This window comes from Prionailurus viverrinus, chromosome E3 (assembly GCF_022837055.1).
Source record: "Prionailurus viverrinus isolate Anna chromosome E3, UM_Priviv_1.0, whole genome shotgun sequence".
Taxonomy (NCBI): Eukaryota; Metazoa; Chordata; class Mammalia; order Carnivora; family Felidae; genus Prionailurus; species Prionailurus viverrinus.
The window spans coordinates 3,457,716-3,485,302 of NC_062576.1; the positions used below are offsets into that span (position 1 = coordinate 3,457,716).

Below are 27,587 nucleotides of genomic sequence, written 5' to 3' on the forward strand. Positions count from 1 at the left end.
CATGCTGGGCACTGTCTTAGCTGCTGAGGAGCCAGACATGAGTCCTAGAGAAGTGGGGGAGAGAGAGAGACAGATAGCACAGGGAGGGAGAGGCTTACCCCTGGGGCCTCAACCCTGCTGAATGCCAGGACGAGGGTTTGTGTCAAATACTGTTCCTGGCCTCTTGCCTACCTGGGTCGAGGGAGACTCAGGTGAGGGAACTTTCGGGAATTTTTCTGGGGTGGGGTGGAGGAGACTGGATTAGAGTCTCAATTCTTCAACTTTCCTTGGGAAAGTTGCTTCATCTCTTCTAGCCTCTGTTTCCTGTCTGTAGAATGGGCATGAGACCTTAGCTCAGCGTTTTTGAGTCCGGGGCATAGGCCAGGCGTTGGGCCAATCGCTTTTTCTGTTACCCCATTTGTTTCTCACCCCAACCTGTGTTACCCCCCACTGACAGACCAGCAGCCTGCTTTGTGTCCATAGCCTGGGGGGGCCAGTGATGCGTGCAGGGTGCTGAGCATGATGCCAGGCCCATAGAACATGCTCAGAAAAGTCTGGATCTTCTCATTCCGTGAGGAGTGCAGAGCACCTTTGCGGAGGAGGATGGTCGAAAGGGGCTTACTGCCCCTTCCCCACACCTGCAAGCAGCCCCAGCTGGTGGGATGACTGGGGGTGGCCGGGGGGGGGTCCGTCCTCAGGGAGACCCCTCCAAACGAACAGGTTCACCGCCGCTGAAATGGAACTCAGAGGAGTCCGTCCAAACTCAGGGGAAAACACCGCCGGCTGTCTCCCAGCCGGCGGCTGTGCCGGGTTCCCCAGCGCGGGTGGGGGGCAGTAATACGAGGCCGCCCGGCCCAGCTCAGCCCGTGAGGGGCGGCAGCTCTCCCCGGAGAGATTTTCATGTCACGGTAGCAAGGGAGGTGGTAATGGTTCCTGAGGGTTTAGTTCAGCAGCCCGGGGTTTAAGTACCTCCCAGCTTCGTGTATAAGTCCGTTTCTCTCTGTGGACTGACCGTTTCCCACGTTTGTTTGCCAGGCTGTGTGCGTAAGCGCCTTCTGTTTACACGCATATGCCATGGCCCCTACTCGTGGTTTCCAGAAGGAAAGTCGTTAAGAGAAAGTTGGCTATTCTTCTAGATTTATTTCCATCTTCCTGGCTGACAGAGTTCTGTCTTTGCGCGCGAAGATCTTGCCCTGTAGTCTGGGGAGCTCGCGTTCTCCAGGGGGCGCGCGGCGCCGCTGAGGACCAGCTGTAGTCCTTGAGGACACCTGTGCTCTGCGGGCACAGCTTTGTCCCTTAGTCGTCAAACAGACTTTAACAAAGAGTGGGACCTTTTTGTGATAATTACGTTTCTCTAGGAGGAGTGATGGTGGCTGACTTGCTCGGGTAGAGCATCCCCAGGAGCCGTGTCCCCCGGGGGTCCGCCAGCGGCCCCGCCTACCTTTCCCTCTTCATGGCAGCCGCTCCTTGTGATTGATCCCGCCAGGAGGACCCACCCCGCCACGGGCGCCGCCCCCGTGGAGCCAGGGTCAGGTGCTCTCCGCCCAGTGCCCCTTCTGCAGAAGGAAGAAAGTCTCCCTATGCTCTATTCTGGAGAAAAGGAGATGCGGAGAGAAACTGACTTGTCTGATGCTTGAATCGCCAGCCTCAGCCTCCCGACCCAACCTACTAGGTGGGAGTGGCTGGGTCCGCCTCACTTGCTCACTGCTCTGGGAGGGGCTGATTGTCACAGAGGTCACATAAGGGCACACACGCACTCTGCATACTCGCTCAGTCACTTGACCATGGCAGTGCCCGTTGGCTTTGGGGCTGACTGAGGTCTTGTTTTTATTATGCCATATATAAGATAAAGTGAACTTACATCACGGGCGTCTTCATGGTTCTTTCGGTTGAGCGTCCGACTTCGGCTCAGTCATGATCTCACCGTTCACGGGTTTGAGCCCCGTGTCGGGCTCTGTGCTGACAGCTCGGAGCCTGGAGCCTGCTTCAGATTCTGTGTCTTCCCCCTCTCTGCCACTCCCCTGCTCACACTCTGTCTCTCTCTCTCTCTCAAAAATAAACATTTGAAAAAAATAAAGTGAACTCATTTCAGACTTGTCCACTGATGTGGAGGATCTCAGGAGAGCCCCCTCTGGGGAGACTTCCACTGGTGCCTGCCTGGGTTTTAGCCATCTTTCTGGAATCCTTGTTGATGGTTTCTGGTTTGAGTAGATTTTACGTCTGGGTAAGTTCTCATGTTTGGGGACCTCAAGACTACATGTTCTTGTTTTTTTTTTTTTTTTTCTTGTTTTAATTTTTTGGTTGTTTGTTTTAGTGGGGGGAGGGGAGAAGTGTGCCTGGAAATGTTTATGCCTAAACTTCAGCACTCTTTAAACCTTCCTCATCCAACTCCTCTCTTTTGCATATGACCACACCAGAAATTGCTCCTGGTCACTTCCTTGTGCCTAGAGCTGGAACAATTAGTTAAAATAACAAAAGGCCCTGGATCAAGCATACATTCACTAAAATGCTTTTTTAAAGTAGCTAGAAGTAAGAATAAAAATAAAATAAAATGAATGAACTAGAAAAATAAACAAGCAAATAAATCAACGCAGCTAGAAAATTTAAGAAGCGCTGCTGTAAACAGATGTATTTCTCCTGGGCAAAAAACCCCTGATGAAATACACCCTCCAGGAATTTTATCAAGTTGCCCTGTAATTTTTCCCTCTCTCTTCCGTCTCTGCTGATCCGCGGCATCTTTCCAAGAGGAGGAGGATCGATTCTGTTTACGACACGTCAACATGTGTCGAGAGGAGGCCAGGAATTTTCTGGCATTAAGGTCTTGTACAGTGGGTGTTGCTGCTGGGGCAGTTGATGGATGGAAAGGCCTGGAAATGAGGTTTCCTAGGCCCGCCTGCTGCCGCGTTGGTCCAGCTCCTGCACGGATGGCTTTAGGTAGTAGCAGCTCTGCATCATTTTATGACGTGAATCTGGTAATTGAGCGACTCGGCCGTGTTTGCATCGCAGTCTGTTAAGTAGAATGCTACCAAGTATTTGATATTTCACCCTGGAAGGAGGACGTTTGACTGCATTTAGTATTTTACTACCTACACAGAGCGCCTGATAGACTGAGGAGCCAGATTCAGGTTCAGCAAACACCGAGTGAGGACGCCGTGTCAGGCTCATTCACGTCGTTGCCTGATTGGTACTTCACGAAGGTCCTTTTGATGGGAATATGGTCACTCCTGTTGCGCAGATGGAAAAAACCAAGTAGTGAAGCTGAGGGAACAAATCAGAGCCAGACCTGATTCTGGGCCTGTCCATCCACATGGGCCACACTTGCCTGGTCATTTCAAGAACCTTTCTGCATGTACACAGAGTATTGTGATTACTTCAGCCTGGGTTTATCCACGGAGTTCCTGCCTATCATCTGCCGTGATCTCGTACTGGCGGACAGAGGGGGTGTCTTCTCTGGAGACCGTTGGAGATTTTACCTTGAAGGCAGGCCGTGTTTAATCTCGGGCCGCCAGGAGCTGCTCTTGAAGAAGGTGAAGAAGCTCTGAGCTCTGGTGTCCTTTCTGCTCTCATTCAGAGACAGACATTGTGCCCAGGAGGGTGTCCTCTCCGCTTCTCTTTATGGCACCCGGAAGTTTCTCTGCCACGGCTGGGCCTACTGACCGGGATGCTCACCCCGTGCTCGTGCTGCTGGCAAGCAGTCTGCAAAGCCGCGGGCCAGGCCCACCGGTTGGGAGAAATTCGGACGCGTTGTCCTTTGGGACATGTGCTGTCTCACAGGAGCCCTGGGCCAGAGCTTTGGGTCGAAGGCCAGACACGTGGGTAGGAAACCGGTCCTTCCTTCCATGTCACCTCCAGGGGCAGCCCCCCCGTTCCTGAGGTGTTACATATGTTTTGGGCTAGAGGACCTGGCCTGTGTTTCTAATGTGACATCTGCATTTTACTTCTTAAGGAGCTGTCACCAGGAAGATAGATGTCAGATCTCCACGTTTTCTGGTGGCTTGGCTGACTCTTTGGCTCCTCCTCCTTTAACATTCTATACAATACGCATTGGGGACTTCATACGGCTGCCATTTTCTTCTTCTGTCTTTTGGATGTGTTCTTCCCTCCTTGTGTTCAGGGACCATATTCCCTGGTTACCTTCCCTGGACAGTGTCGTTCACACAGCAGTCACTCCATACGGACTCATGGGGTGATTGGATTATCTCTTTCCTGGCCTGGGTTCTGGCACCAAGATGGAGTTGAAAGCTTAATCATGAAGAGAGAAAAATGAATACCTGTATGTTTTCTTCTTGTTATTCATTCAACATGTATGAATCAGTCAGGCTCTGTGCTTAAATACTGGGGGACAAGTGTGCATAAGGCAGAACATGTGAGTGTTGAATATACCTCACATCCAAACAGTTTTAAGGTGGTAATCATCTCAGACATCCTATCCCGTAATGTACTCCCACTTGTATCTGTAATTAAGAGTGGACACTTCATATAGGATAGAAGAATTACGTTGAAGACTTTATATAAATTTACCTCTATTTCCCCATATACTTGCCCTTATGAAACTACCTATACATGCTATAGAAAAGAGCCCCTCTGTGGACTAAATTGAAATGTTTGGCAAGGCGTGGGCCACATTGGTAACTAAGCTGGTGGCAAGTTGGCCCAGCCCCTCCCTGTCTCTTTCTTCCATCTCTCGTGGTCTTTCTCCTACCACAGAAGGACACTGTGTGTGTTACCGGACAGCCACCCCTCTCACATCTGATGGCTGCCTTTCTCCTTGGGGGCTGTGTTCCCGGTACAATGGTGCTGAATTGCCATCCCATGTACCCAGTGTTTCCGCCATCTATCCTGAGTATTCTTGTCTGCTCAGCTCACCTCGTCCTTTCTGTTGGTTTGAAATTCTAAGAAACAGGCCTCCCACATTCTTCACTTGCTTTCAAAATGTTCTTCCTGCACCCACCGCAAACGGTCAGCAGCACGTGTTTACTTTGTGGCTAAATACACATGACGTTCCGGTGCCTTAACGTTTATTGAATATCCAGAGACTCATTATTGCCAAAACTACTCGAAAGCAATCTTAGTTCTTATAACTATACCAGTAATGGGAGTACATTAATTTTGAAGTTGTCTGCCTTGAAGTAGCTGTGAGGCTGTAAGGCTTGAGATGCAGGCTCTACTCAGAACAATAAGCCTTAAACCATTCCATTCAAAACTTAATTGTTTAATTAACACGGAGAACATTTTAGATGTTTGTGTTTTTAAGGACCTAAAAATAATGTCCTTCATTTCCTTGTGCTCTAAAGTTTTTAAAAAAATGTACTTGAATATCAATACAAGCTTAATCAAATGCTGCCTTACCATTTGTGATAGTAAAACCACAAACCCAAGTTATGCTTTTATGTTTTATGGGCACAGTTCTTATTTTACTGAACCCTTCGCTGAATTTTTATCATAATGTATAAATCAATGTATGTATTACCATCCAGTTTGTGTGAACGGTGTCAAGGATCAAAAAACTTACTGATAATCGAAGACCGTTTATCTTTTTTTGAAAGCCCAAGGATGGGTTGCATTGAAAGTTTTGAGGCACATCATGGAGATTTTTTTGGATGTCCCCCGGGACTGCCACTTTGGGCCCACAGCCACTCTTAGGGGAAAGTTAATAAAGTGTTTCCTATTACTTCCTGTAGTTTGTAAAAACACTGAATCTAGGGGGCTCAGTCGGTTAAGCGTCTGAGTCCTAATTTCGGCTCAGGTCATGACCTCGTGGTTCGTGAGTTCAAGCCCCGCATCCAGCTCTGTGCTGACGGTGCAGAGCCTGCTTGGGATTCTCTGTCTCCCTCTCTCTCTCCACCCCTCCCCAGCTTGCTCTCTCTCAAAACTACATAAACATTTTTTAATTAAGTTAAGTTTTAAAAAGGAACACTGAATCTGAGCTCCTTGGGATATGGGCAGTATGCACTTGGTTCAGCTTCGTATCTCCTCCACTCTGAGTTAGGCCTGGGGACTCCAGGCTGACTGAACAGTGGACACAGTTACTTACGTCTCTTCCCATGGCAGTCCGTGCGAACATCTGCCCTTCCATTCCTGCAGCTCCAAGGTGAGGCGCATGCTGGGCTGTTTTCTTCCACTACCAAGGGCACTTCTGTAATTAATGTATCTGTGCCACAGGTTGGAAAGCAGGTGTTCTTTATGGCGTCCAGAATGTGACGTCCTCGGACGTTGGCAGGTGTGGCAGGAAACTCACTTGTAGCTGTGCCCCCTGGTTGGCTCCCCACCCCCACCCCACACATCACATGCATAAGCCCTTGGGTCTAGGCACCCAGGGGCGTTTTTCCCTCACGGGGGATTCTGATCAGTGCTGGCGGTCAGAGACCCCAAGGAACTCTCTGAGGTTTTAACTTTCCCAAAATAGAGAATTCTTATTTTGCTTACTGCCTCAAGAAAGTTTTAGGAGAATCAAGTGCAGAGTCAAAGGCACTTGGAACGTGCCCTTTAAAATGAGCTCTCTTGTGAATCACAGCATCTCCTCCTTAGGGCAGCCCCACGACGAAGGACAGCTGATAGGTTTCTCTCTGAAAACTCCCTGTGCTTATAGTCAGTAGCAGGTGACCCTTTAACTTGTCCTTCATGAGTCTGACACTCTGGTTTCCCAAGCTGTGGTGCATTTTACCCATACTGGATTACGTTTCTAAGTTAGTGTGTTCTTATCTTTATCACTATCCCAAAGAATTAGAATTACAAGATTTCATTTTGAAATGTAGAATTAAAATGGGGAAGACTAAGGAAATAGTTTTATGTAAAACCATACATACGTTTATTTTAATAAAGTTAAAATAAAGGAAGAATCTCTCTGGCTTAATACTATAATTTTCCTGCAGAGTCAATGTAAGTTTTAAATTAGTACTTTGGAATTATGTGATAAAAAAGCCAAGTAGTCCATATTATGGGCAAAGTATTCAGTGCGTGCCCTTGCGTTCATTTTGAAAGTTGTTCTTCTGTAACAAAAGTGATTTATCCTGGAAAAATTGGAAAAATATTTTAAAACACAGAAATCGAAAGAAAATAAGTTATAATGGTACCACTCAACAGGAACTATTAACATTTCATGCCCTGAGAATGCCTTCTTCTCTTTTTGAACTCTAAAGGGACGCTACTGTATATGCTGTACCTGGATTTATGTGACTTCTGGTAACAGAAACCCTAACTTACACAAGTTCAAACATGAACGAAGTACCTCATTCCCCGAAATAGCAAGCCCGGAGACGGGATGGGCTGCAGGATGTGGTTCATTGACTGGGGCAGCTGGCAAGGTGAAAGACCCCAGTTCTTTCTTTTTTCTCTCTCCTGCTGCCGACGTCATAAGCGTCACACTAAGGTAGCTCTCTTCGTGGTCACCCCATTGCCACTGCGAACATCTGGACAACACGCTTCCTTGCTCGCATCTAGTGGCGGGAGAAAAGCCCTGGTGCCCAGCCCTGGAAACCCTGTCCTTCCATCTGGTGAGAGGGGCCTAGAGGCAGCTGCCCCAGAGCAGGGACAGTCACCACATACATGCCAAAGCCACCTGGTTCAAGCCCGGTCTCCTTTGTCAGTCACTGGCAAGAGGGGTTGGATTACGATGATCAGCTTAGACTAGTTGGGGTCAATTCTGCAAACCACTTTGCTAGTGTAAAATGCTGGAGATGTGGAATCAATGTTGGAAGTCAACCCCCACCTCAGTAACCAGACGTTTTCACAGAATATTTTATGGACACATGTGAGAGTCATGTTGAAGGATCACTCAGCATACTTCCTCATCTTTGCCTTCAGGTTGTTGACTAAGTTGCTCTGACTCTCAAAGTTCTGTCCCTCCTCCTGCTCTTATCTATGCGCCGCCTTTCCTCTGCATTGCAAGGGTGGCTGCCTGCAGCTCAGGACAGCACATTTCCTGCCTGGCCTCCGGGAGGGGTGAGAGCTCCCCCCCAAGCAAGCTCCGCCTCCTTCAGCTGCTGGGCAACTTGGGTCCCGGACCAGCCCCTGATGGTCTTGAGCGTGGCACCGGTACCTGTACTGGCCTCCGATGACCAAGAGACATGCCTGGTGCTGCGAATGGGCCGATTTGCCCGCATGTGTGGTGCCCCACACAAGGTGTGGGCTCAGCAGAATCAAGGTCTGTTGGGGAAGAAGAATGAACATGTGGTACCTGCTCCGCTGTCTTTAAAAATTGCTCTTTTCATGGGGCGCCTGGGTGGCGCAGTCGGTTAAGCGTCCGACTTCAGCCTAGGTCACGATCTCGCGGTCCCGGAGTTCGAGCCCCGTGTCGGGCTCTGGGCTGATGGCTCGGAGCCTGGAGCCTGTTTCCGATTCTGTGTCTCCCTCTCTGTCTGCCCCTCCCCCGTTCATGCTCTGTCTCTCTCTGTCCCAAAAATAAATAAACGTTGAAAAACAAAAAATTAAAAAAAAAAATTGCTCTTTTCAGAGGCGTCTGGGTGGCTCAGTCGTTTAAGCGTCTGACTTCGGCTCAGGTTGTGATCTCACGGTTCATGGGTTTGGGCCCCGCGTCGGGCTCTGTGCCGACAGCTCAGAACCTGGAGCCTGCTTAGGGTTCTGTGTCCCCGTCTCTCTTTTGCCGCTCCCCCACTCACACTGTCTCTCTCTCAAAAATAAACATTTAAAAAAATTTTTTTAAATTTCTCTTTTCGCCACCATTATAACAATTATCTGAATTATCTGAAATTAAGATACCTGTCTTTAGATAGTTTAATTTTCATTAAAAAAATCAGTTTCTTCTTTAGACATGCTCTGTTCAGAAAGAGTTGGAGAGGAAGAAAGAATAAAGTCCTCATTAATCTAATGTTCTCCAAAGCTTTGGCATTTTTGCGGTGTCTTTTTTGGCATAGACAAGTTTTTCCTCATAAGTTTTGACTTAAAATGGTCTAGAAATTAAAAACTAGAAGAAAAAATGGGCTTAAAGATACAAATTATCATAGATGTAAACTTTAATATTTTTGTTCTTTATGTACTTTTTAATTTTTAATAGCCTTGAGACAATGTCATAAGTAATATAGAGAATTAATAGGCATTTTTGCAGAATAATTCTGAGAAATCATAGGCATATTTGAAATTACTATGGCAAAAATCAGATGTTAAGGAAAAAAGTTATGACGTACTCAGTTTTTAAAGTTATACTATTAAGGTGTAACTTCAGGTGTAATAAATATTCATATTTAATTTTAGGTGCTGGTGTGACGTGCACTAAAATAAAATGGAACAATTTCTGTGGTTCTATAAAGGAATCTATAAAGGAGTCATAAATAATTATAGTACAGCTTCTTTGAGGTATTTTTATGGGAATAAAAATTGAAAACTTGTTAATAGGGAAATTTTTGTGAGAAAGAGGTGAGTTAGTCTTAGAGACCTCAAGCTGCAATATATCGTATGGGAACCCTGAATAAGCAGTTAACTTCTCAAGATAATCTTGTATAATGTATAAAAGTTGAGTTTTTGAAAAAGCTTTCCAGAAGGTAGCAGGAAGGAAAAAATTATTATTATAGTAAAATTCCCCGTGACAGATCACCCAGTTTCTGTGTTTTTTCTGTTACCAGAATGGAGACCTTATCTGGATTTGGAAGGGCTACGACTGCCTGGGATTAAAATGAACAAATAGGGGCGCCTGGGTGGCTCAGGTGGTTCAACGTCCGACTCTTGATTTTGGCTCAGGTCATGATCCCAGGGTCGTGGGATCGAGCCCCACGTTGAGCTTCACATTGAGCGTAGGGCCTGCTCTGCCTCTTGCCCCCGTTCGCGTGCTTGCTCGCTTGCTCCCTCTGTGTCTCTCTAAAATAGATAAATGGATTAATTAATCAAGATAAGACAAAATGAACAAATAAACGTATTTCCTGTAGAATGACAACTTGTGTGCAGCCGTGGGACTCACTTCAGGTCCCAAGGTGCTCCCAGCATTGGGAACTAAGAGCCCTTTGGTGCTCAGAATGTGTCTTACTCTCAGTGGGAGGCCGCCCTTTGTATTTTGTGTTTTGTAGCAAAATCTACAAATGCGAGCAAGAGCAGAGGATACCAGGACAGCTTATTTTAATTAAAAGCTGCTTGGATTTATGGAAGTTGTGTCTTTGTTGTTCTTCCTCTTCTTTTGAATAACCTGGTGAGTCTGGGTGTGATCTGGTTGGCAGAGCATCTGTTCATACGTGGGAAGATCGTGTTCTCCCTCTGGTATTGTTACCTTGCTAGGTTACCTTGAACGAATAACTTAACCTCCCTGTTCCTCAGTTTTCTCATTTCTGAAGAGAGGGTGGCTGGTCAAATGTGTCTCCCAGGTTCTTTCCTGCAGCAGAATTGGGCTCTATGGGAAGTCTCCGTGAGGAGGGGTCAGACTGTGAAATGCGCGGGGCGGGGAGATGGCTGGGGTGAAGGACGAGCAGGCCTGGCATCAGCAGTTATGGGAGAATCCAGTTGAAAGGGCCAGCACCATGCCCCCTGGCGACTTTTCTTCTACCTGCCAGTTGAGAAATAGAGGTACAGAAACTCTAATGAGGTTCCTTGGGAGGCGGAGAAAACCGCAGCAAATTCATTTGCCCCCCCCCCCCCCCCCCCCCGTCTAGGTTTTGGGCGGTTCCGCCTTCCATCTGAGAGTTTATTTATAGTTTGTGGCCATGGTGTGATCTCACGGCCCTGCCTGAAAGAAAAAGACCAGCCCTTCTGGGATTTCTTGAACTTGTTACAAGTTCCCAGGGGAAGCTCTGAGTTTTTAACTAACCCCGGATATGTGAGCGCCTCACAACCGAGGGTCAGTAGGGAAGCAGAGGGCTCAAAGCCTCCCTACTGGAGTGTGGACGAGGCCAGAGGAGGCTCAGCCACCGCCATGTGCCTCAGCTCGGCCTGTGTGTTTTTGTCCTTCGAGATCTTTTTAAAGCCCTGGACACGCCTCTCTTGTTGGCCTGATAAACTAATTTGCCTTACGAACAAGAAGCGCTGTGGAGTGGCTCTGACGCTGTCTCTTGTCTGACACAGAGCCATCACACTGGAAAATCAACTGGTGATCCTTGCAGCGACAGCGGGTGATGCCAGGGTTTACTACGCACAGGCCGTCAACGAACGCAACGGAGACAGCAAGACCAGCCCGCTCGTTCACCTGAGCGTAGCAGGTGAGTTTTGAGACGCCACATGATAATTCTGAAAGCAATAAAGTCTTGATTTAATTAATGCGTGTCTCACGGGGCCCTTTGCAATCAATCTTCTGTCTCTAGGATGGTGGCCATGGTTCGATATTGATCCACTGTCAATAGTTGCTTTCTTTGAAGCTGTACGCGTAAAATGTGAACACAGCAGGTGATGCCCACTGCAAGATCTTATTCGTTTTGGGGGTTTCAAAAATCGTTTTTAACGTGTATTGTTTTTAACAACAAATCTTGGTTTATAAGGAGTTCCATCAATGAACCTTATTTGAGACTAGATTAGGCACAGGTTATGTTAATTTAAAAATAAAATCCTTGAGAAGACATAAATATTGTGTTCAAATTAGCAGTGTTTCTTAATCATAATGAGCTGACCGTTTTTTCTACCTGATTTAACGGAATTGTGAAGAGAACACGCACAATTACCGTTACACCTGCAGTTTATTTACAGAAATGTTAGTCTGAGGAAACTTAGTTTAAACACTTGGCCTTTGAAGAGGTCTCTAGGAATTCTCCCAGAGTTGATTGCTGGAGAAGGGGAAAATGACCAGAAGCAAAAACTCTGACCTAAAAGATTAAAGCGTGCGTCTCACGGGGCCCGTCGCCAGGCGTTTGCAGCATGAAGCTTCATGGGATGAAATGAGGTGATTTTGTGTTGAGAAAATACAGGTGGAAAATAGTTGTAGACTTCAGAATTCCGTGATCACATCAGACAAGGGTGAAGTAAGTGATTTTGTCTGTATCGTAGCAGATGTCACCTTTTTGAGAAATGTCTCTGAGCAGTGGCTTCCCCCTCGGGTTTGAAAAGTTTCCTTTCATTCATGGGTTGGGATCATAGCGTTTGCTGCTTGTGCTCCCCGAGGGATACGATTGCACGAAGCCAAGTAGGGCTGGCCGAGGGAATGTCTGTAGCAAACATGGGGTAGGAGACCCTGGGGTTACCTGGTCGGCTTCTATGTCCCCTCACGTTCCTGGTAAGTGCCCCCAAGTGGCCATTATCCTGCCATAAGCCCCTTTGTTCCTGGGAATTGAAACCTGATCTCCAGATTATAGACTGGGCCCAGACTGGGCTGTCCCCATGGCCTTTTTAAGGCTGTGGAGAGTTATGTACATCGACTAGGTGTGGTGTTCACAAAATATAGGCCAGGAGGTACTGATATTTAAAGGACCAGAGTGGAAATAAATATGACTTCTCAAGAATTTTTTTCAGTATCGATAACAACAGATGGAAATCACATTATTAAATAGATTGATTGCTTTAGTGATTTCCAAGTTTTACAATTACAGCCTTTTCTTCTATTTAGAAAATAGATTTATCACTCAATTGTGATATACCTACCAGGATAATAATTGGTCAAACTGGTAAAATTCTAGGTCAGAAACAAGGAAATTGGCCTCAGTCTGTTGGAAGGGAGAAAAAAATTCCACAAATATTCTGGTTAATGTAATGCTAACATCAAAGAGTTATGAAATAGTCTGAACCCATGGTGTTCTACATTGCCTATTGTAGAAAGGCCAGTAGGAAACAAAACTAAAACAGTGATTTTGCAAGTTGCCATACTAATGGATACCGTAGCGTTAGGTAATTGGGATATGTAAATGCTTTTTCAGTAATTTCAGTTTCTACTCCAACCCAGAAGTGTATTGGGAGTAGTTCATAAATATTATAATTAACTGCCTTGCATTTTGCTCCTTGTGTATTTTTATCTTTTCATTGGCACCGGGTAAAATGTGTAGAAGGTGGGTTATAAAGAGGTTGGTGATACGGACGGACTTGTTTTAAATCTCAGGAGAAAAGCTGCCTACTGTTTCCTTATATAGTCTTTGCTTTTTATTGGGCCCAAGTAAAATGTGAAGAATGAGAAGGTTGAGGAACCGGCCTTATTTTGATTCTTAGGATAACATTCTGTTGACATATTGGATTTAGCTGAAAGTTAAATGGCACTCAATTATGCGCTTTCTCACTAAAAATCCTATTTTGAAACCTCTAAAGATCAGGAAATTGATAAATCTGCAGAAACCCCAGAACTGTGTGTTTACATGTCGCTTCCTTCCGGAACAGTGGCAGAACCTATAGTTCAGGACTCCCTGCAGCACCGGGGGAGGCTGCTTGGGGATGAGGTGTCCTCAGCACACTTACACATCTTTTGTTTCTTTCTTTTTTTTTTTTTTTTTCTGATGGAGGCTTTGTAAAAACACCAAACAAGATTGATGAAATTTTTTTTCAAAACTTGCCAGCCAGCATTTCTGAAGAATCCAAAGATGCTACCGCCAATTATCATTTAACGAAGATAAATTTTTCTTCGGCATCAGGAGAGTAAAATAAAGAATGTTTCTGTAGTGAATACGACTGAGGTTGGTAGGGGTAACTGGAGGTTGAGTTCCTGGTGCCTTGTACTGTAGCTGATTTGAAATTGGAGAGTGCCCGGCGGCCCCACCTCTCGTTTCCTATCGTGTAAGAATAAGCTGTCCCCCCTGCAGGACAGCCCAGTGTCAGGTGGGAGAGCACAGGGGGGCCGGCCTTGCCTCCAAACATCTAAATGAGTGATGCCCTAACACCCAGCCCCCCCAGGGAGAATGATGTATCTTCCCCAACAACTGTGGACTTGAGAGTTCAAAACCTCGCCACCGTTTCGGTTGCCAAACGCTTTACCTACACTGGAAGCGTATGGGAAGCAGAAGATAAAGAGGATTTAAATAGAAATAAATAAATGTTTACAAAAGCGTGACAATTAGCGGGGAAATGCAGTCCCATAATGGTGCCGCCTGCTGTTGGTGCATGGCTGTGGCTGGCGCTCGCATCTCTTCACGTTTCTCCCCCTTTTGTCTGGCCAAGAAGATAAATGGTAGCATGTGCTGCACAGATATACCTCCTGTCCTGAAGGAGAGGCCATCTCTGAACTCTCCGTTCTCCTCCCCCGTGAAAGCTTGCTGCCATCTCAGGGGTGGATTTGCTTTGAAGTTGTGATGTGACGTGAAGCCAGCAGATGTCAAGGACATAGGTGGGACCGTTGAAGCGCCCTGCGTGAATTTTTCATCGCTGGCTCCCGCAGTTCAGGTGCACGCCAGAAAAAGAATGGGCTGAACTCACCCGAGAGTAGACGTTTCTATTCTGAGGTCAGACCCAGGCAAGCTTTTATAAACCTGTCGACCTGCTTTTGGTTTTTGCTTTGAAGATTTTACATTGAGTTAACTTTTGTGGATCAGATCTTCTGAACTGAATGAATATGTGAATAAGAGCTTCTCCTTAAAATCAGAGAAAAGGGTAGAGTCAGGAGATGAGAGGAATTCCGCACGATGATCAATCCATCATTGTGTGACGGCCGCCTGCACACCTCAACACATCATCACTTCTGACCCGATGCGCAGGACGCCAGGCGTAATGAGAGTCTCTGCCGGGGAGGAGGCTTAGGGGGAGAGAGACACGGCCACCTGCCTCCTTCCTGTGTTTTCACGTCTTTCATTTCAATGCCTGCTCTTCAAACAAAGTCCTCAGCTAGCATATCATTTTAGCTGATCCTCCTTCGGGCTGACAAACCGTGGCTTTTCATTCTGAAGACCACTTAACATTCTTTTGTCCTCTATAATGCTAATTTGACTGCAGACCTCATATAGGCTTAGTAGTTGAGACCGGATTCCTGAGAATAATGTCCAGGAACAGTCAAACAGTCGTCTGAGAGAGCTGCCCGGTGAAACCTGACTTTTGTGTGCCCAGATAAGATTCTCTCTTGTTTTCTTTGTGCCTTAAAATTTCAGGGAGAGAGGGGGCAAGGCATGAGCCTGTCAAGTGTGCTCTGACGTGGGTTGGATTCCCAAAGCAATAGTAGCAGTTTGAAATATTACTGGAAACCTGTCTAGAGACTGTGGCCCTCCCACAAATGATCAATTTAGAATCCTGCTACAGCTTTACACATTGTAGGGACCTTTACTACCAGAACTTTGAGAAACACATATAGCAAGTGTCGTGTGCTTTATGGTAGAGTGATGAGTTAATCATTTAGGACGGATTGAGCCTTCTAAGTGGGGTGTGTAATGAGACGTGCTCTGGCCCGGGGATCCTGGGGCTGGGCGTGAGCAGAACTGAGTGTAGGCTGTGGTCTCTAAAGCGTGTTTGTAGGCACTCCATCAGGAAATAAGCCTTGAGCCTTCACCCTAACATATGCACACTCAGTTGTTTACAGATTATAAGCATAAGAGATACGAAAGAGATAAGTGGTATCTTTAGTGTCTTGCTAATCTTGAACATTTTATTAATCTTAAAAATAAGACAAGTAGTTATTTTACCGGTAGAAGTGAGTTTATTCAGGAATAACAGAACATTGCAATTCAGGACAAGCAAACCATGGCAAAACCATAGGCAAATCCAAGAAACAAAGGAGAGGAACGTTGTTTTATGGAGAAGAAGGAGGAAGTTGTATGTGGCGGGGGGGGGGGGGGGGATTGAACAGACATCCATTGGGGCGAAACAAGGGTTCATGGTGGTGACGGTCCCTGGTTGGCTGAGTTGCAGGGTGGTTGATTTTGTTTAGGGCACACATTGCATTATCTTGGCCTGCGGGCCCTGTAGCTGAGGTTTCTTTCCTGTTGATTGTTCTTCTCTTGGGTCTGTAATAGACATTTCTTCCTGTGAGAGACATCGAGTGATGTCACTCCAGCCTCCCGTTCTAGCCCCCGAGCCGACTTCAGTGAGGTTCCCCTTCATTAATTTTTAGATTCATTCCATCTTTAGTTCGTGTCTCATGGCACAATAGACACTTCTTGAGTGGAAATCCATATTTTACGTTGTCTTCCTGCTGTTTAGTTTTTTGGACAAATTCTTGCAACCTCTGTTTAAGGAGGACTGTGTATCCAGTATCATTGCCGATGCAGAGCCGCTGTTCGTCGTCCTCTTCTGTGCTGCCTGTGGAGTGACTCCAATCTGTGCCTCTTGCCAGGAACGCTTGTGTCTGGTTATCTATTCTGTGACAGTTAGTTTAGTTAAAACCAAATATAGCTGGTCCTTGAAGAACACGAGTTTGAACTCCATGGGTCCACTTACATGCACGTTTTTTTCCCGATAAACACAGTACGGCTCTGTAAATGTATTTTCTCTTCCTTATGATTTTCTTAATGATGTTTTTTCTCTAGCTTATTTTATTATAAGAATATAGCATGTAATACATAAAACCTACAAAATTTTATGTTAATCGAGTGTTATGTTATTGGCAACAGTAGGCTATTAGGAGTTAAGTTTGGGGGAGTCAAAGTTATACACAGATTTTCAACTGTGCGGGGTGTCAGCAACCCAACCCCCATGTTGTTCCAGGGTCCACTCGACACAAATACGTCTGTCTGGGGGAAGGTGAAACCACAGCCCATTGGCAAGTTCTGAGAGCAGACAGATACATGAGGGCATCCTGTCTACCTCCTTGAAAATGAACATTTTTGGTTCTCCCCTTGAGAGAATGTGCATTAATTACAGTGTATGATGTGGGGCCATCCCACCAACACACCTGGCATTATCAAAGGTTAGTTTTCTTCTTATGGCTTTGCTTTAAAAACATAGATTAGGGGTGCCTGGGTGGCTCAGTCAATTGAGCATCCAACTCTTGATTCCAGCTCAGGTTGTGATCTCAGGGTCGTGAGTTCAAGCCCTGTGTTCAAGCCCTTACTTAAAAAAAAAAAAGCTAGTTCTGTTTTGTTTCTCAACCCCAGGCATATGTTCATATGGGTTAGTGACAGGCTTAGAATCAAGTACAACTGGTGATTCTCAACCAGACTTAGTTTAAAGCAAAACAAAACAAACAACAACAACAACCACAAAAAAGACCAATGAGGCCCGGCGGACAAGACAAAACTGGGTTATTTCTGTTACCTACCTGCTCTTGTCTGTCTTCTCTTCCCATGCTGCCTTTCTTTCCCCTTTATGGCTGATTGCAGCCTAATCTCACCATTGGCAAGTCTGAGAGAGTCAGTTTAAACCATAAATTGTAACTTGCCCTCAACTTTTTAGTGTATTCAGGGTAACCAAGTATCCTTAGTCTCCCAAAGCGCCTATGCGGACCTCTCAGGGCACACACACACATTTCCAAGGGGGTAAGCAGGCACGCATAATCTTTGCGGAATCTATTTCCAGGTGCTTTCATATACTCTTCCTAAAGCCAGATCTGCCTGAGCATGCCTGAGTTTCAGGGAGCTCTCTTCCTTCCACAGTTGCCTCTCTCACTCGGCACAAATCACACTCATCCCGATTCTTTAACACAGGCATTAAGTGAGGGTGTGAGTGTCCAGGTGCCAAACAAAGGGGTAATCCTAAATGTCAGTATCGGGATTGAGAAAGTGAAGGACTCCAATAAATCATTGTATAAATTAGGTGCTTCGGTGTCTTGCTGTCTGCAAAATGAGGCAGGACCAAAACGCAGTGTCAGTTGACTTTTTGTTACAAATAATTTTTGAAGATTGCTGATATCAGTGCAGCCTCTGCTTGTAGGACAGGAAGACATTCCTGGCCTCTTTGTGGTTTGGGGGCGATTCGCCTAACACTAGTCAATGAAATGTGAGTGGAATGAAGCACATCGCTTCCAGGCCAGGGATTTAAGAGGCAGCAAGTGACCTTCACGCTCTCCCTTCCCTGTGGCCAGGCCACTTTTGGAGATGGTGGAGCCCAGGCTGGAAGCTGTCCAGATACTGGAAGAACAGCCCGAGAGAGCCCCCAGTGGAATGATGCCTTAGGGAGCGGGGAACGCACCTCTGTGTGCCAAGCACTGTGATTCCACGCTTTATTTGCTACTGGAACAAAAAACGATCTATCCTAACTAATAAATGACCATGTGGAGTTCAGAAGGGGCTAAAAGAACTGAGAGAAACCCAGGTAACAAAATTCCTTCCACCGTCATCTGCTTTTCTACGAACATAGTTTCAAAGGAGTTATATATACGGAAAAGAAGTAGGATTAGAATCAGGGTACAGGGGCGCCTGGGTGGCGCAGTCGGTTAAGCGTCCGACTTCAGCCAGGTCACGATCTCGCGGTCCGTGAGTTCGAGCCCCGCGTCGGGCTCTGGGCTGATGGCTCGGAGCCTGGAGCCTGTTTCCGATTCTGTGTCTCCCTCTCTCTCTGCCCCTCCCCTGTTCATGCTCTGTCTCTCTCTGTCCCCAAAATAAATAAACGTTGAAAAAAAAAAAAGAATCAGGGTACACGGCTATCCATTTCTGGGAGAGAGGCATTTTCAGTGATTTTTTTTATGTATATATAATATTCATCAAAATCGGTTATACTTTTGATTAATTGAGTACAAATAACAATTGTAACAGTAACTCAATCCAAGAGAACTTTTTTTTTTTAACCCCAGAGCCATATGGTTGCTGGGAAATTTTAATTTATATGCATATTTTGTCAGAGGCTATGATAGGGTGACCAATAAAATACTTGGAATCATTAAATGTAATAAATTAGGATAAAATTCTGTGGGAGGTATAGAATGAAAGTACAGGTTCAAGATGAAAAAGGAATGAGGTCAGATTTCTGGCTACTAAAAATTAAAGCTTGTTGATGTCTTTTTTTCAAATGGGTGACAACGTGCATCAAATCCTTAGACCTGCTCTATCAAATGCCTAGATTCCTTCGGATACTTATAAAAGAGGCCACAGACTTCTACTTTATTAAAATACACTAACATATCCAAAATTAAAATACATGTGAAATTCCCTTCTCTGTAGTCCTTCAAAGGTGTGTTAAAAAGCGTTAGATGTTAACGTTAGCTGTGGAACAACCCAGTTTGGCAAAATTCTTCTAGGTGATGTAGGAGCAGAAACTGTTCTGGGCTATATGCAGCTCTGATGCTAATTTATAAATAAGTGTGCTGTTAAGTGATTCCCCAAGGGAGAGGCAGAAGCAGGGCCCTGATGAGCCTTGAGCTGCAGGTAGGTGTTTCACGGACATTTTCCCTGTTGAATCCCACAACAGCCTGTGAGTCCGTGATCAACACCATTACCGAGCTGAGGGCTCCAAGGCCCCAAAAAGGTTGGGGTCATCGACCAAAATCACAAGAATTGCGACTAGGGGATTAGGGACTCAATACAAAGTTTCTCTGAGCCCCCAACACCCTAGATTTTCCTTTTAAAAAGGAACAGCATGTATTTTGCACACTGGGTGTGCTTTGGTGGCCAACCCGTGTCCAGGCCAGAGGAGAAGGCATAGAGAGCTCAGGAAGCAACCTTTCCGTTGAACTGGACATTCCGTTAAGAGCTTCTCCACACTCAAACCTCAGAGGAGCTTGGTTTTGTTTTCAAAAGGAAGCTCTGTTTTGAGCTCAGAACCACTCCCCATAAACATTCAGTCTCCGTGTACTGTTCACGCACATGCAGCTCGGAGGCTGGCACCCTTTTGCAGCTGCCAGGGGTACACTTGGGTGGCCATGAGTGAGAGTGTGAGCACAGGTTTGCCGAACTGTGTGGGTGGGAGAGGAGATAGTCAGCACTCGGTGACGGAGCATTCGTAACAGCAGGGTGTGTTGTCACTTGTCACCCAGGATGCAGTAGACACTATGTGGGCGTAGAACAGGACGTGGTCTGCTCTGGTGACGCGCACGGCCATCCTCGTCTTCCCAGCCATTGCTGGTGACTGGCCTTGGCGGACTCTGCCCCCAGAGCAAGCCACAGCCGGCGGGGTGGAGCACAGCTGCTCCAGCTGGTGCATTCAGTAGACAGAGTGTCAGCATTCACTTGCTTTTTCTAGGATAGGATGATTATCCAAGGGCACAGACTGTCACCTAGTAGTGACTTTGTAATCAGACCTTAAATCTCCCCCAAAGCCCACCTTTAATGTTTTTCACAACTACCCCCCCCCCCCTCCTGTCCCCTTGTGAGATACATCAATTTAAATTCTTTTGTGCAGACATCTCGACACAGGAGTCTTCTAACTGGCGCTTCTAAGGCTGCAGCTGGATGTAACCCTAATAATTTTACCCTTAACCCTGGGATCTAATTTCTTAACCTTAGCCAACAAGCAGCCGCATGCTTGCATTCAGGTGACTGAGAATTTGACATCCTTTCATTGCAGGTTCTTAATAATTAAACAGAACATTTCAAAACTTGTCATGTATTGAGAGGGACTCAACATTGTGACTTACTCATGCAGTAAGTACCTTCCCAGCCTGGATCACTTCGGATGTCACATTCATTGAAGTACTTCATCTGCTTTCCCTGTCGCTATAATTGATATGAAAAGATAAGCAATTTTTAGAGGGCACAAGCAAGGGGGATGGAAAATTGAATTTTCCTCGCAATCATTTTTATCAAATCTAACATACATCCATTACCCATCTCGTCTGGGGAAATCCTAAACAAAGTAATGGTTATCAGCCAAGATGAGGCCACAGAACCAGTTGTTAGTTGTAAATAGAGTTTTCTGTGAAAAACTGTGTTTACTCAGTAGTTGGATACAGATGGTGACCGTGGTTAAGTTCCCTTGTGTCGGAGCTTTTACTCTTTCCTGGACTAAATAATCCCACTCTTACTTTCATGTTGTCCCCTGGCCTTTTATGAAGGGGCTTAGTGTTCTGAAGTCACTGATTAAGAAACACATGTTTAGTTTGTCTTTCTTCAGAGTTTCCAAGGTTTGCAAACTCACATTGTCCTACTTGCTGGGCTAAAATGTCTTTGTAGATCGTGCTTCAGAAAAATGAGATGTGGTTTTCTGATTTGGAGGGAACGTGGAGAGAGGAAGCAGCCTCAGTGACTGCAGGGTGTCGTGGAGGGCAGGCCCGATTCCCTCCTGTGCTAACATCCATTTCGGGCTTTCCCCGAAGGATAGGAAGACAGGATGTTGCTTAATGCGTGATGAAAGCCTGTGATACTCGTTGTCTTAGCTTGGGCGCTGTAGCAAAACACCACAGACTGGCTGGCTTGTGGACAACAGACATTTACTCCTCTCGACTCCGGAGGCTGGGGACTGCCAGCCTGGTCAGGTTCTGGGAAGAACCTTCTTCTGGGATGCCGAGTTCCTACTATATACTCCCATGGTGGAAAGGGTTCCTTTAGGAGGGCATGAATCTCCTTCATGAGGGCTCCATTCTCATGACCTAATTACCCCCCAAAGGCCCCACATCCTGATGTCATCACCTCCTGCCTCCACACTGGGGGGTTAGGATGTCAGCATAAGAGCTTGGAGGGGACCCAGAAATGCAGTGCATTGCAACAGTAGGAACAGCAGTCATTTACCGAAGTCTGCTCTGGGTCCAGTATGCAGATACTCTACATGATTTCATCCCCCATTTTTAAAAAAGCCCTAGGAGGTCGCTGGCATCCCCATTTAACACACAAGGAAACAAAGGGAAGAAATAATATGTGCAAGGCCGCACAGTCAATTACGTGGCTTACTTTCCACCCAAGTCTGTCTTCTCCCAAAGAGACGGTCTCTGTTTTCTTTATTGACATTATTTATATTGCAGATCATTTTCGATTTTTAAAATCACATTGAAAGTTCTTAATCTGGTTGCTGCTTTTCTGTTTGCAGCCTGACAACCAGCCACCTTCTGATAACAGTTCAGTTCTGCCTTTACAACTAAGTCATAATGTTTTATGGCTGATCACTGTAAATGATGTTCTTTCAGCTCTCATAGAAGGCAATTACAGCGGGTGATTAAAGCTGGAGATCTTTACAGGATGCATGTGAATATTAAATTAAGCTTTAAGAAAATCAGGTAAAGCTTCTGTTAAAGTAAAAGGTCACTCAGCTGCTCTAAAGACCATTACTGAATCCAGAGAGCTGGACTCCCCACTTTTCCGAGAACATGTGCGTCCGAGATGTGAAAACCCATGGAATTTATATCAGAAATAAGAGGAACCAGAAATAGATATTAAGATGTAGACACTGTATGTTCTAATTAGCCAGTTCTTAGCAACAGTCTCCACCTGTGAGTTTTTGTTCTTCCGGGTAATTACTCTGCCTATACCCTCTCCCCTTTTATGGTCTCCAGCCATATCCTCCTAGGCACAAAGTCAGTTCCTACCATCAGAGCCTGGTATGGCTCTGTATTTGGTAGAGATGTCACAGGGCCTGTGAGACATATAACTGCTGATTCTCAGTGTGACCTGCTATTTGCCCAGGGGTATGGGGGGGGGCGGGGCTTTTTCAGGTCACGGCCCAAAGACTGTTATTTTAAGTGGTTGCATAGATGAGGAAACCGTGAGCTGAGAATTCCCTGGTTCACCCTAGCTCCACACCTGAATGACCACCTGCCAAGTCTGTGGGCTGTCATGGTTTTGTGATATTCCTAGGGAGCAGCATTGAGACACAAGCCCACAAGTGCCAAAGCACTGATGGAACTCCTGAAAGGAAGGCTGTTCTTCCACGTGGGTCCCCAGCGTAGACTTGACAGTCGGCGTCAGAGCTGGAAAAGCAGCCGTGCTGGCGACCCACTCGGCTGGCTCTGCACGGTTAGCTGTGTGTTTGCTCATCTTACTGGGAATGGACTTGGGGGCTGTATCCCACCTGCATGGTAGGCCCCACGCTGTGCACTCCCTTCATTTTCCTGGAAAGACCACAGCACACTCCAGTATACTCCCCCATCAGGGTGTCACTCTGTGGCTATATTAATGCAGACAGGCTGGAATTACACAAATGTTTGCCCTCAGGTGGGAAGGTTTCCAGCACAAACGTGCTTCCAATTTCAGACTTCTCCCTTTCTATTCTTTGAGACTTTGGGAAGCACCCTTGTCAAAATGACGTCGGTATAAGACCACATACAGGACTCGACCTTGGGTTATTAGTTGATTTCAGAAAGTTGATGTGGTTTCACACTTTTTTAGCCTATGGAGGAAAGCTTCTCCTGAAATGAGAAAATAGTCTTGGGAAAAAAAAATATGCAAAAAATGTTACTGTTATAAAGAAGTATAAAATGAGTAGGCAGTGTTCTGAGCCTTTTATTTCTTTGTTCATTTTAGTTATAGTGTTTAAAAAATCATGACAGTAAGCATGTACTGGATAGAAATCCAGGAGGCTCTAGTTCCTTGGACACTGTGTTCCCATTAAGATGGGCAGGATCGTGGGGCGCCTGGGTGGCTCAGTCGGTTAGGTGTCTGACTTCAGCTCAGATCATCATCCCGTGGTCCGTGAGTTCAAGCCCCGCCTCGGGCTCTGTGCTGACAACTTGGAGCCTGGAGCCTGCTTCAGATGCTGTGTCTCCCTCTCTCTCTGCCCCTCCCCCTCTCACGCTCTGTCTCTCTGTCAAAAATAAATAAACATTAAAAAATTTAAAAAAAAAAAAAAGATGGGCTGGATCATACCCATTACTCAAGTTTTACCTGCTGGACTGAAGGTGAACCCTTGTGCCCCTGCCAGCTTCTGTTCTGACTGGCTGGTGCCCCTACCACCACGTTGGCATGTCCATCAGTATATATTCTGAATATCACTCCAGCCTGGAAGAATCCTCAAGGACGAATAAGAAAGTAAACCTCTCATCATTGTGGAAGGACTTCGTGTGCTTTGCTGTTCTGGAGTTCCCCCAGGCCATCGCTCCACACACGTCTGAATGGAAGGGGCAGTGGGCAGGGCTGCCCTGTGATTTCTCTGGGCCTTTACAGTCTGTGTGCTTCCTTTTTGTCCCAGCGTATATGACCCCTCGTTTTAAAAATTGAGATTTTGTGTCTGCTATTTCACTCAGAAAACACTGAGCATCTAATATGTGCCGGCATGATGCTTGATGCTGAGGAAACGACATGAATAAGGCACACACCTTCTTGCCTTTCATGAGCTCAAGCTTTGCTGAGCAGAGAGGCAGACCCCGAGCAGATGGCAGGGTCGTGATGTAGGGGGACGCCCTGTGGAGTGGATGTAGGGGCTGGTGAGTTCTGCCGCCAGCTTGGGAAAACATCATCAGACGAGCTCTTTGGCCCTTGCCTCCATTTACAGAGACACGCTCTCCCAGTGAGATGGTGAAGACCAGGAGGTTTGGGGTGGAACTACTCTCCATTCCACTCAGGACGGTTACAACTGCTGCCCTCTTGTCTGTTCCGTTTTCCATACCAGTGTCCCCAGGACACGCGTTCCAGTTAAGTGTAGCATCCTCATCTCTTACCGGAATGCGTGTTCCCCGAGGGCAGGCTGCCCCTCATTCCACCAGCAGTGCGTGAGAATCCATGCGGCCTGCCAGTGCTTGTTCTGTGAAGGAGCGAGAGTGCTAGACCCCAGCGCGTGATTTCCCATCTTCATCCTTCAGCACCAGGGACAGGCGCCTCCTCCCGCTCGCCCAGCCTCCGCATCCCCCGCCTCCACTTCTGCAGGAGCCTTCCCTCCAACCCTGTCCTGGCCCTTCCTCCGGCCCTGCCCCTTCTGTTTCGCTCTTCATAGCTCCTTCTGGTTCTCATTGCCCCCAGATGTGAGGAGCTGCATTGTGTAGGCCTTTGGTACGATACTTCTTTTTGTTTCTCTGCAGTTTTCATTCTCCTTGCAGAACCCCTTCATTCTTGTGACTTTATGTATCACTTTGATCACACGTTATCTCCAGACCCGAATGCCAGTCTGAGCGTGTGGTCTTCAAGCGAAACGCTGGATGAAATGACTTAAGTCCTCTATGGCTGTGACATTCTGGTTATCTTCTAATTGTTAATTTCTTTGTCTGATTCAGTTACGGTGCCTGAAGTGGCAGGCATGCCCCCAGGCATCTCCTCAGTTATTGACTGACTTCTTTCCTGTTTTATGATTTCCCTTGACCCCCTGGGGTCTGGCTTCCCTCTGTGGGTCAGTCTCTCTACCAGTTCTGCCGCTGCGTGCAGTGCAGTGGGCAAAGCTTGCCCAGTCTAACGTGGTTTGTGGGAGGTGGTGCCTGAGAGTGAGATCCATGCTGTTGCTGCACAGTTGCACTTGGAAGTTAGATGAGCCTGTCTCCTTAGACTTGCTGTCCAAAGCAGCCTCTTCTCCTAAACTCCCTTGAGAGTCACCTCACTGCCTTTCTGCGTTTCCACCTCTTTGCTGTCCCTGAACGTTTCACCTAAACTCCTGCTTCTTTCAGAACATTTATCCATCCATCCATCCATCTGTCCATCTATCCATCTGCTAATATGTTCACTCAGCCTATATTTATTGAGTACTTAGTAAGTGCCAGCACTATGTTGGGCATTGGGAATATAACCGTGATTGAGGTAGACTGGTTTCTGCCATCACAGCTTGCATTAGTGGGACAGAAAAGCAAGCAAGCATGTTTGATGTGGTAGGGGATGCCCTAAGTGAGGGAGTAGTAATTTTCCCACTCGTCCTGGACTTCTGTCTCCTCCATGTCTAATCTTTTGCCTGTTGGAAAAGGTCTAATTGGCAAATATAAAGATACACAAGATTGCACGTTGAAGAAACACTTCTGGGGGGAAGATTTATAATAGTTCTTATTTGTATGACTATTGGCGTAGGCATATATAAAGAAAATAGGGAAAATTTTCAAAAGATGGATTGTGTGAGAAATAGGGCAAGTCAGTAGAATTACAGCCATCACGCTGTGGGCCTCATTATCCTCACGAGCAGGTCCCGTCTGGGCAAAAGTAACTGAGCCATGTGAAAGAGTGCCAGCTCACGCCTGGGCTCTGCAAGCCCAGGGTGTCAGACTGTAATTTAAAAGATGAGTTGCTTTACAAATGGACTATTAATATAGGTTCTTCATCTCTTAAGCCATTCAATATGTGATTTGTAAAAATTGATCTTGTAACTTATATATAAGTTACATATGGAACTTCTATACATTTACATAAAATAACCTAGATGTGTAAGTTACAACTACAACATGAGTCAGCTAGAACTGCCCTAGCAAGATGCCGCCAACTGGGGTTTAAAAAACTGACATTTATTTTCCCACAATTCCTGAGGCTAGAAGTCCAAGAACAAGGTGCCAGCAGAGTTGACCTCTTTTCCTGGCTCGCTGATGGCTGCTTTCGCCGTGTGTTCTCACGTCGCTTTTCCTCTGTGCACATGGAGAGAGGGAGAGAAAGATCTGGTGCCTTTTTCTCTTCTTATATGGACACCAGTCCCATCGAATTAGGGCCCTGTCCTTTTGAGCCCATTTTTCCTTAATTACCTCATTAATTGGAGGCCCTTTCTCCAAATACATATTAGGGATTAGGACACCCATATATAAATTTTAGGAGGACACAATTTAGTGCATAATAACTGCCCTATCCCTGTTGTGGTTTCTTTGCTAAGGCACAGCACTGCTGTAGATCACATGCCTACTTTGGCCATCTGTGGGCTCTGTTTGCTCGTTACTGTGTTTTGCATAGCCCACACAATACTGTAAAAAGACACAAGTCAGTGTTTACACATCAAGAGAAACTCTTCCAGTTTTAAAAAATGCCTGACAGGGGGCACCTGGGTGGCTCAGTCAATTAAGTGTCCGACTCTTGGTTTCAGCTCAGGTCATGATCTCAGGGTCATTAGGTTGATCCCTGTGTCAGGCTCCGTGCTGTCCGTGGAGCCTAACTTAAGATTCTCTCTCTCTCCCTGTACCACTCATACTCTCTTAATTAATTAATTAATTAATTAATTAATTAATTAAAAGAAAGAAGGGAGGGAGAGAGGGAGGGAGAACTAATAGCTGACAAATAGGTCGCCCCAGCCCCACCTTCCCAGGTCCAACAGGCTGTGTGGTTGGGTGCATTCTCCCAGGGCTGAGGCTTCCGTTTGCCTGTGGAGTGCAATATTGGGGGAAAATATTCATTGTGGGTTTTAAATTACTGCAGACTTAAAGCAATGTAAGGGGCAGGTGTTTTAGAGTGAGGGATTAAGTCTCTTTGTTCTTGAGGTGAATTGGGTATTTGTGTTAACAGGCCTCATCGTTGGAGAGAAGTGTTTCTGAATCTTAGCCTTATTCTTTCACATTAGCTATCTGCTCTCGAAGCATTTCACTTGTGACCTGTGATCCAGTAGAAGTGTCTGTGATGAAGGAAATGCTCTCTGTTTGTACTGCACAGTATGGGAGCCATTAGCCTCATGGGGCTACTGAGCACTTGAAATGTGGCTAGTGAAATTGCGGAAGTGAACTGTAAATGCCATTTAATTTAAATTAATTTTAGTAGCTTCATGTGGCTAGAGGCTACCATGTTGGATGAGACAGTTCTATAAGAACGCATAGCACTTCATATACAAAATGCCCATCACTGATGGTACGTGCTCCTGGAATTTTCTAGAAGCATTAAGAGCTTGTCATGACCAGCAATACTTTGACTCCCAGGACTCCTGGAGAGCAGTTGCACATACAAGCAGGAGAGATGACAAAGGCTTATTTACCGAAGGTCTGTGGCCACGGAGCACTTTGTGCAGGGAGCAAATGTGATTGGTTAGTCACTAGCTCTGCACCTTCAGGGTCTCTAGGAGTCTGTATTAATGGCACCCCCTAAAAGTGGGTGGTCACTGCCTAGCCTGCCTGGGTAGACATGGAAATCTTGATCTCTGTGTTCCACAGTTATCTATAGGATATCTCTTGT

General features: G+C 46.1%; 1 protein-coding gene across 2 annotated transcripts in view; it reads left to right on the top strand.

The window, feature by feature from the left end:
• The window catches only part of SDK1 (sidekick cell adhesion molecule 1), a 597,942-nt gene that overhangs the window by 230,541 nt on the left and 339,814 nt on the right, over nucleotides 1-27,587 (top strand). For both annotated transcript variants that reach the window (XM_047838939.1, XM_047838940.1), the window contains exon 5: nucleotides 10,981-11,114. In XM_047838939.1, the coding sequence (XP_047694895.1) occupies nucleotides 10,981-11,114 (134 nt within the window). The remainder of the gene's footprint in view (nucleotides 1-10,980; nucleotides 11,115-27,587) is intronic.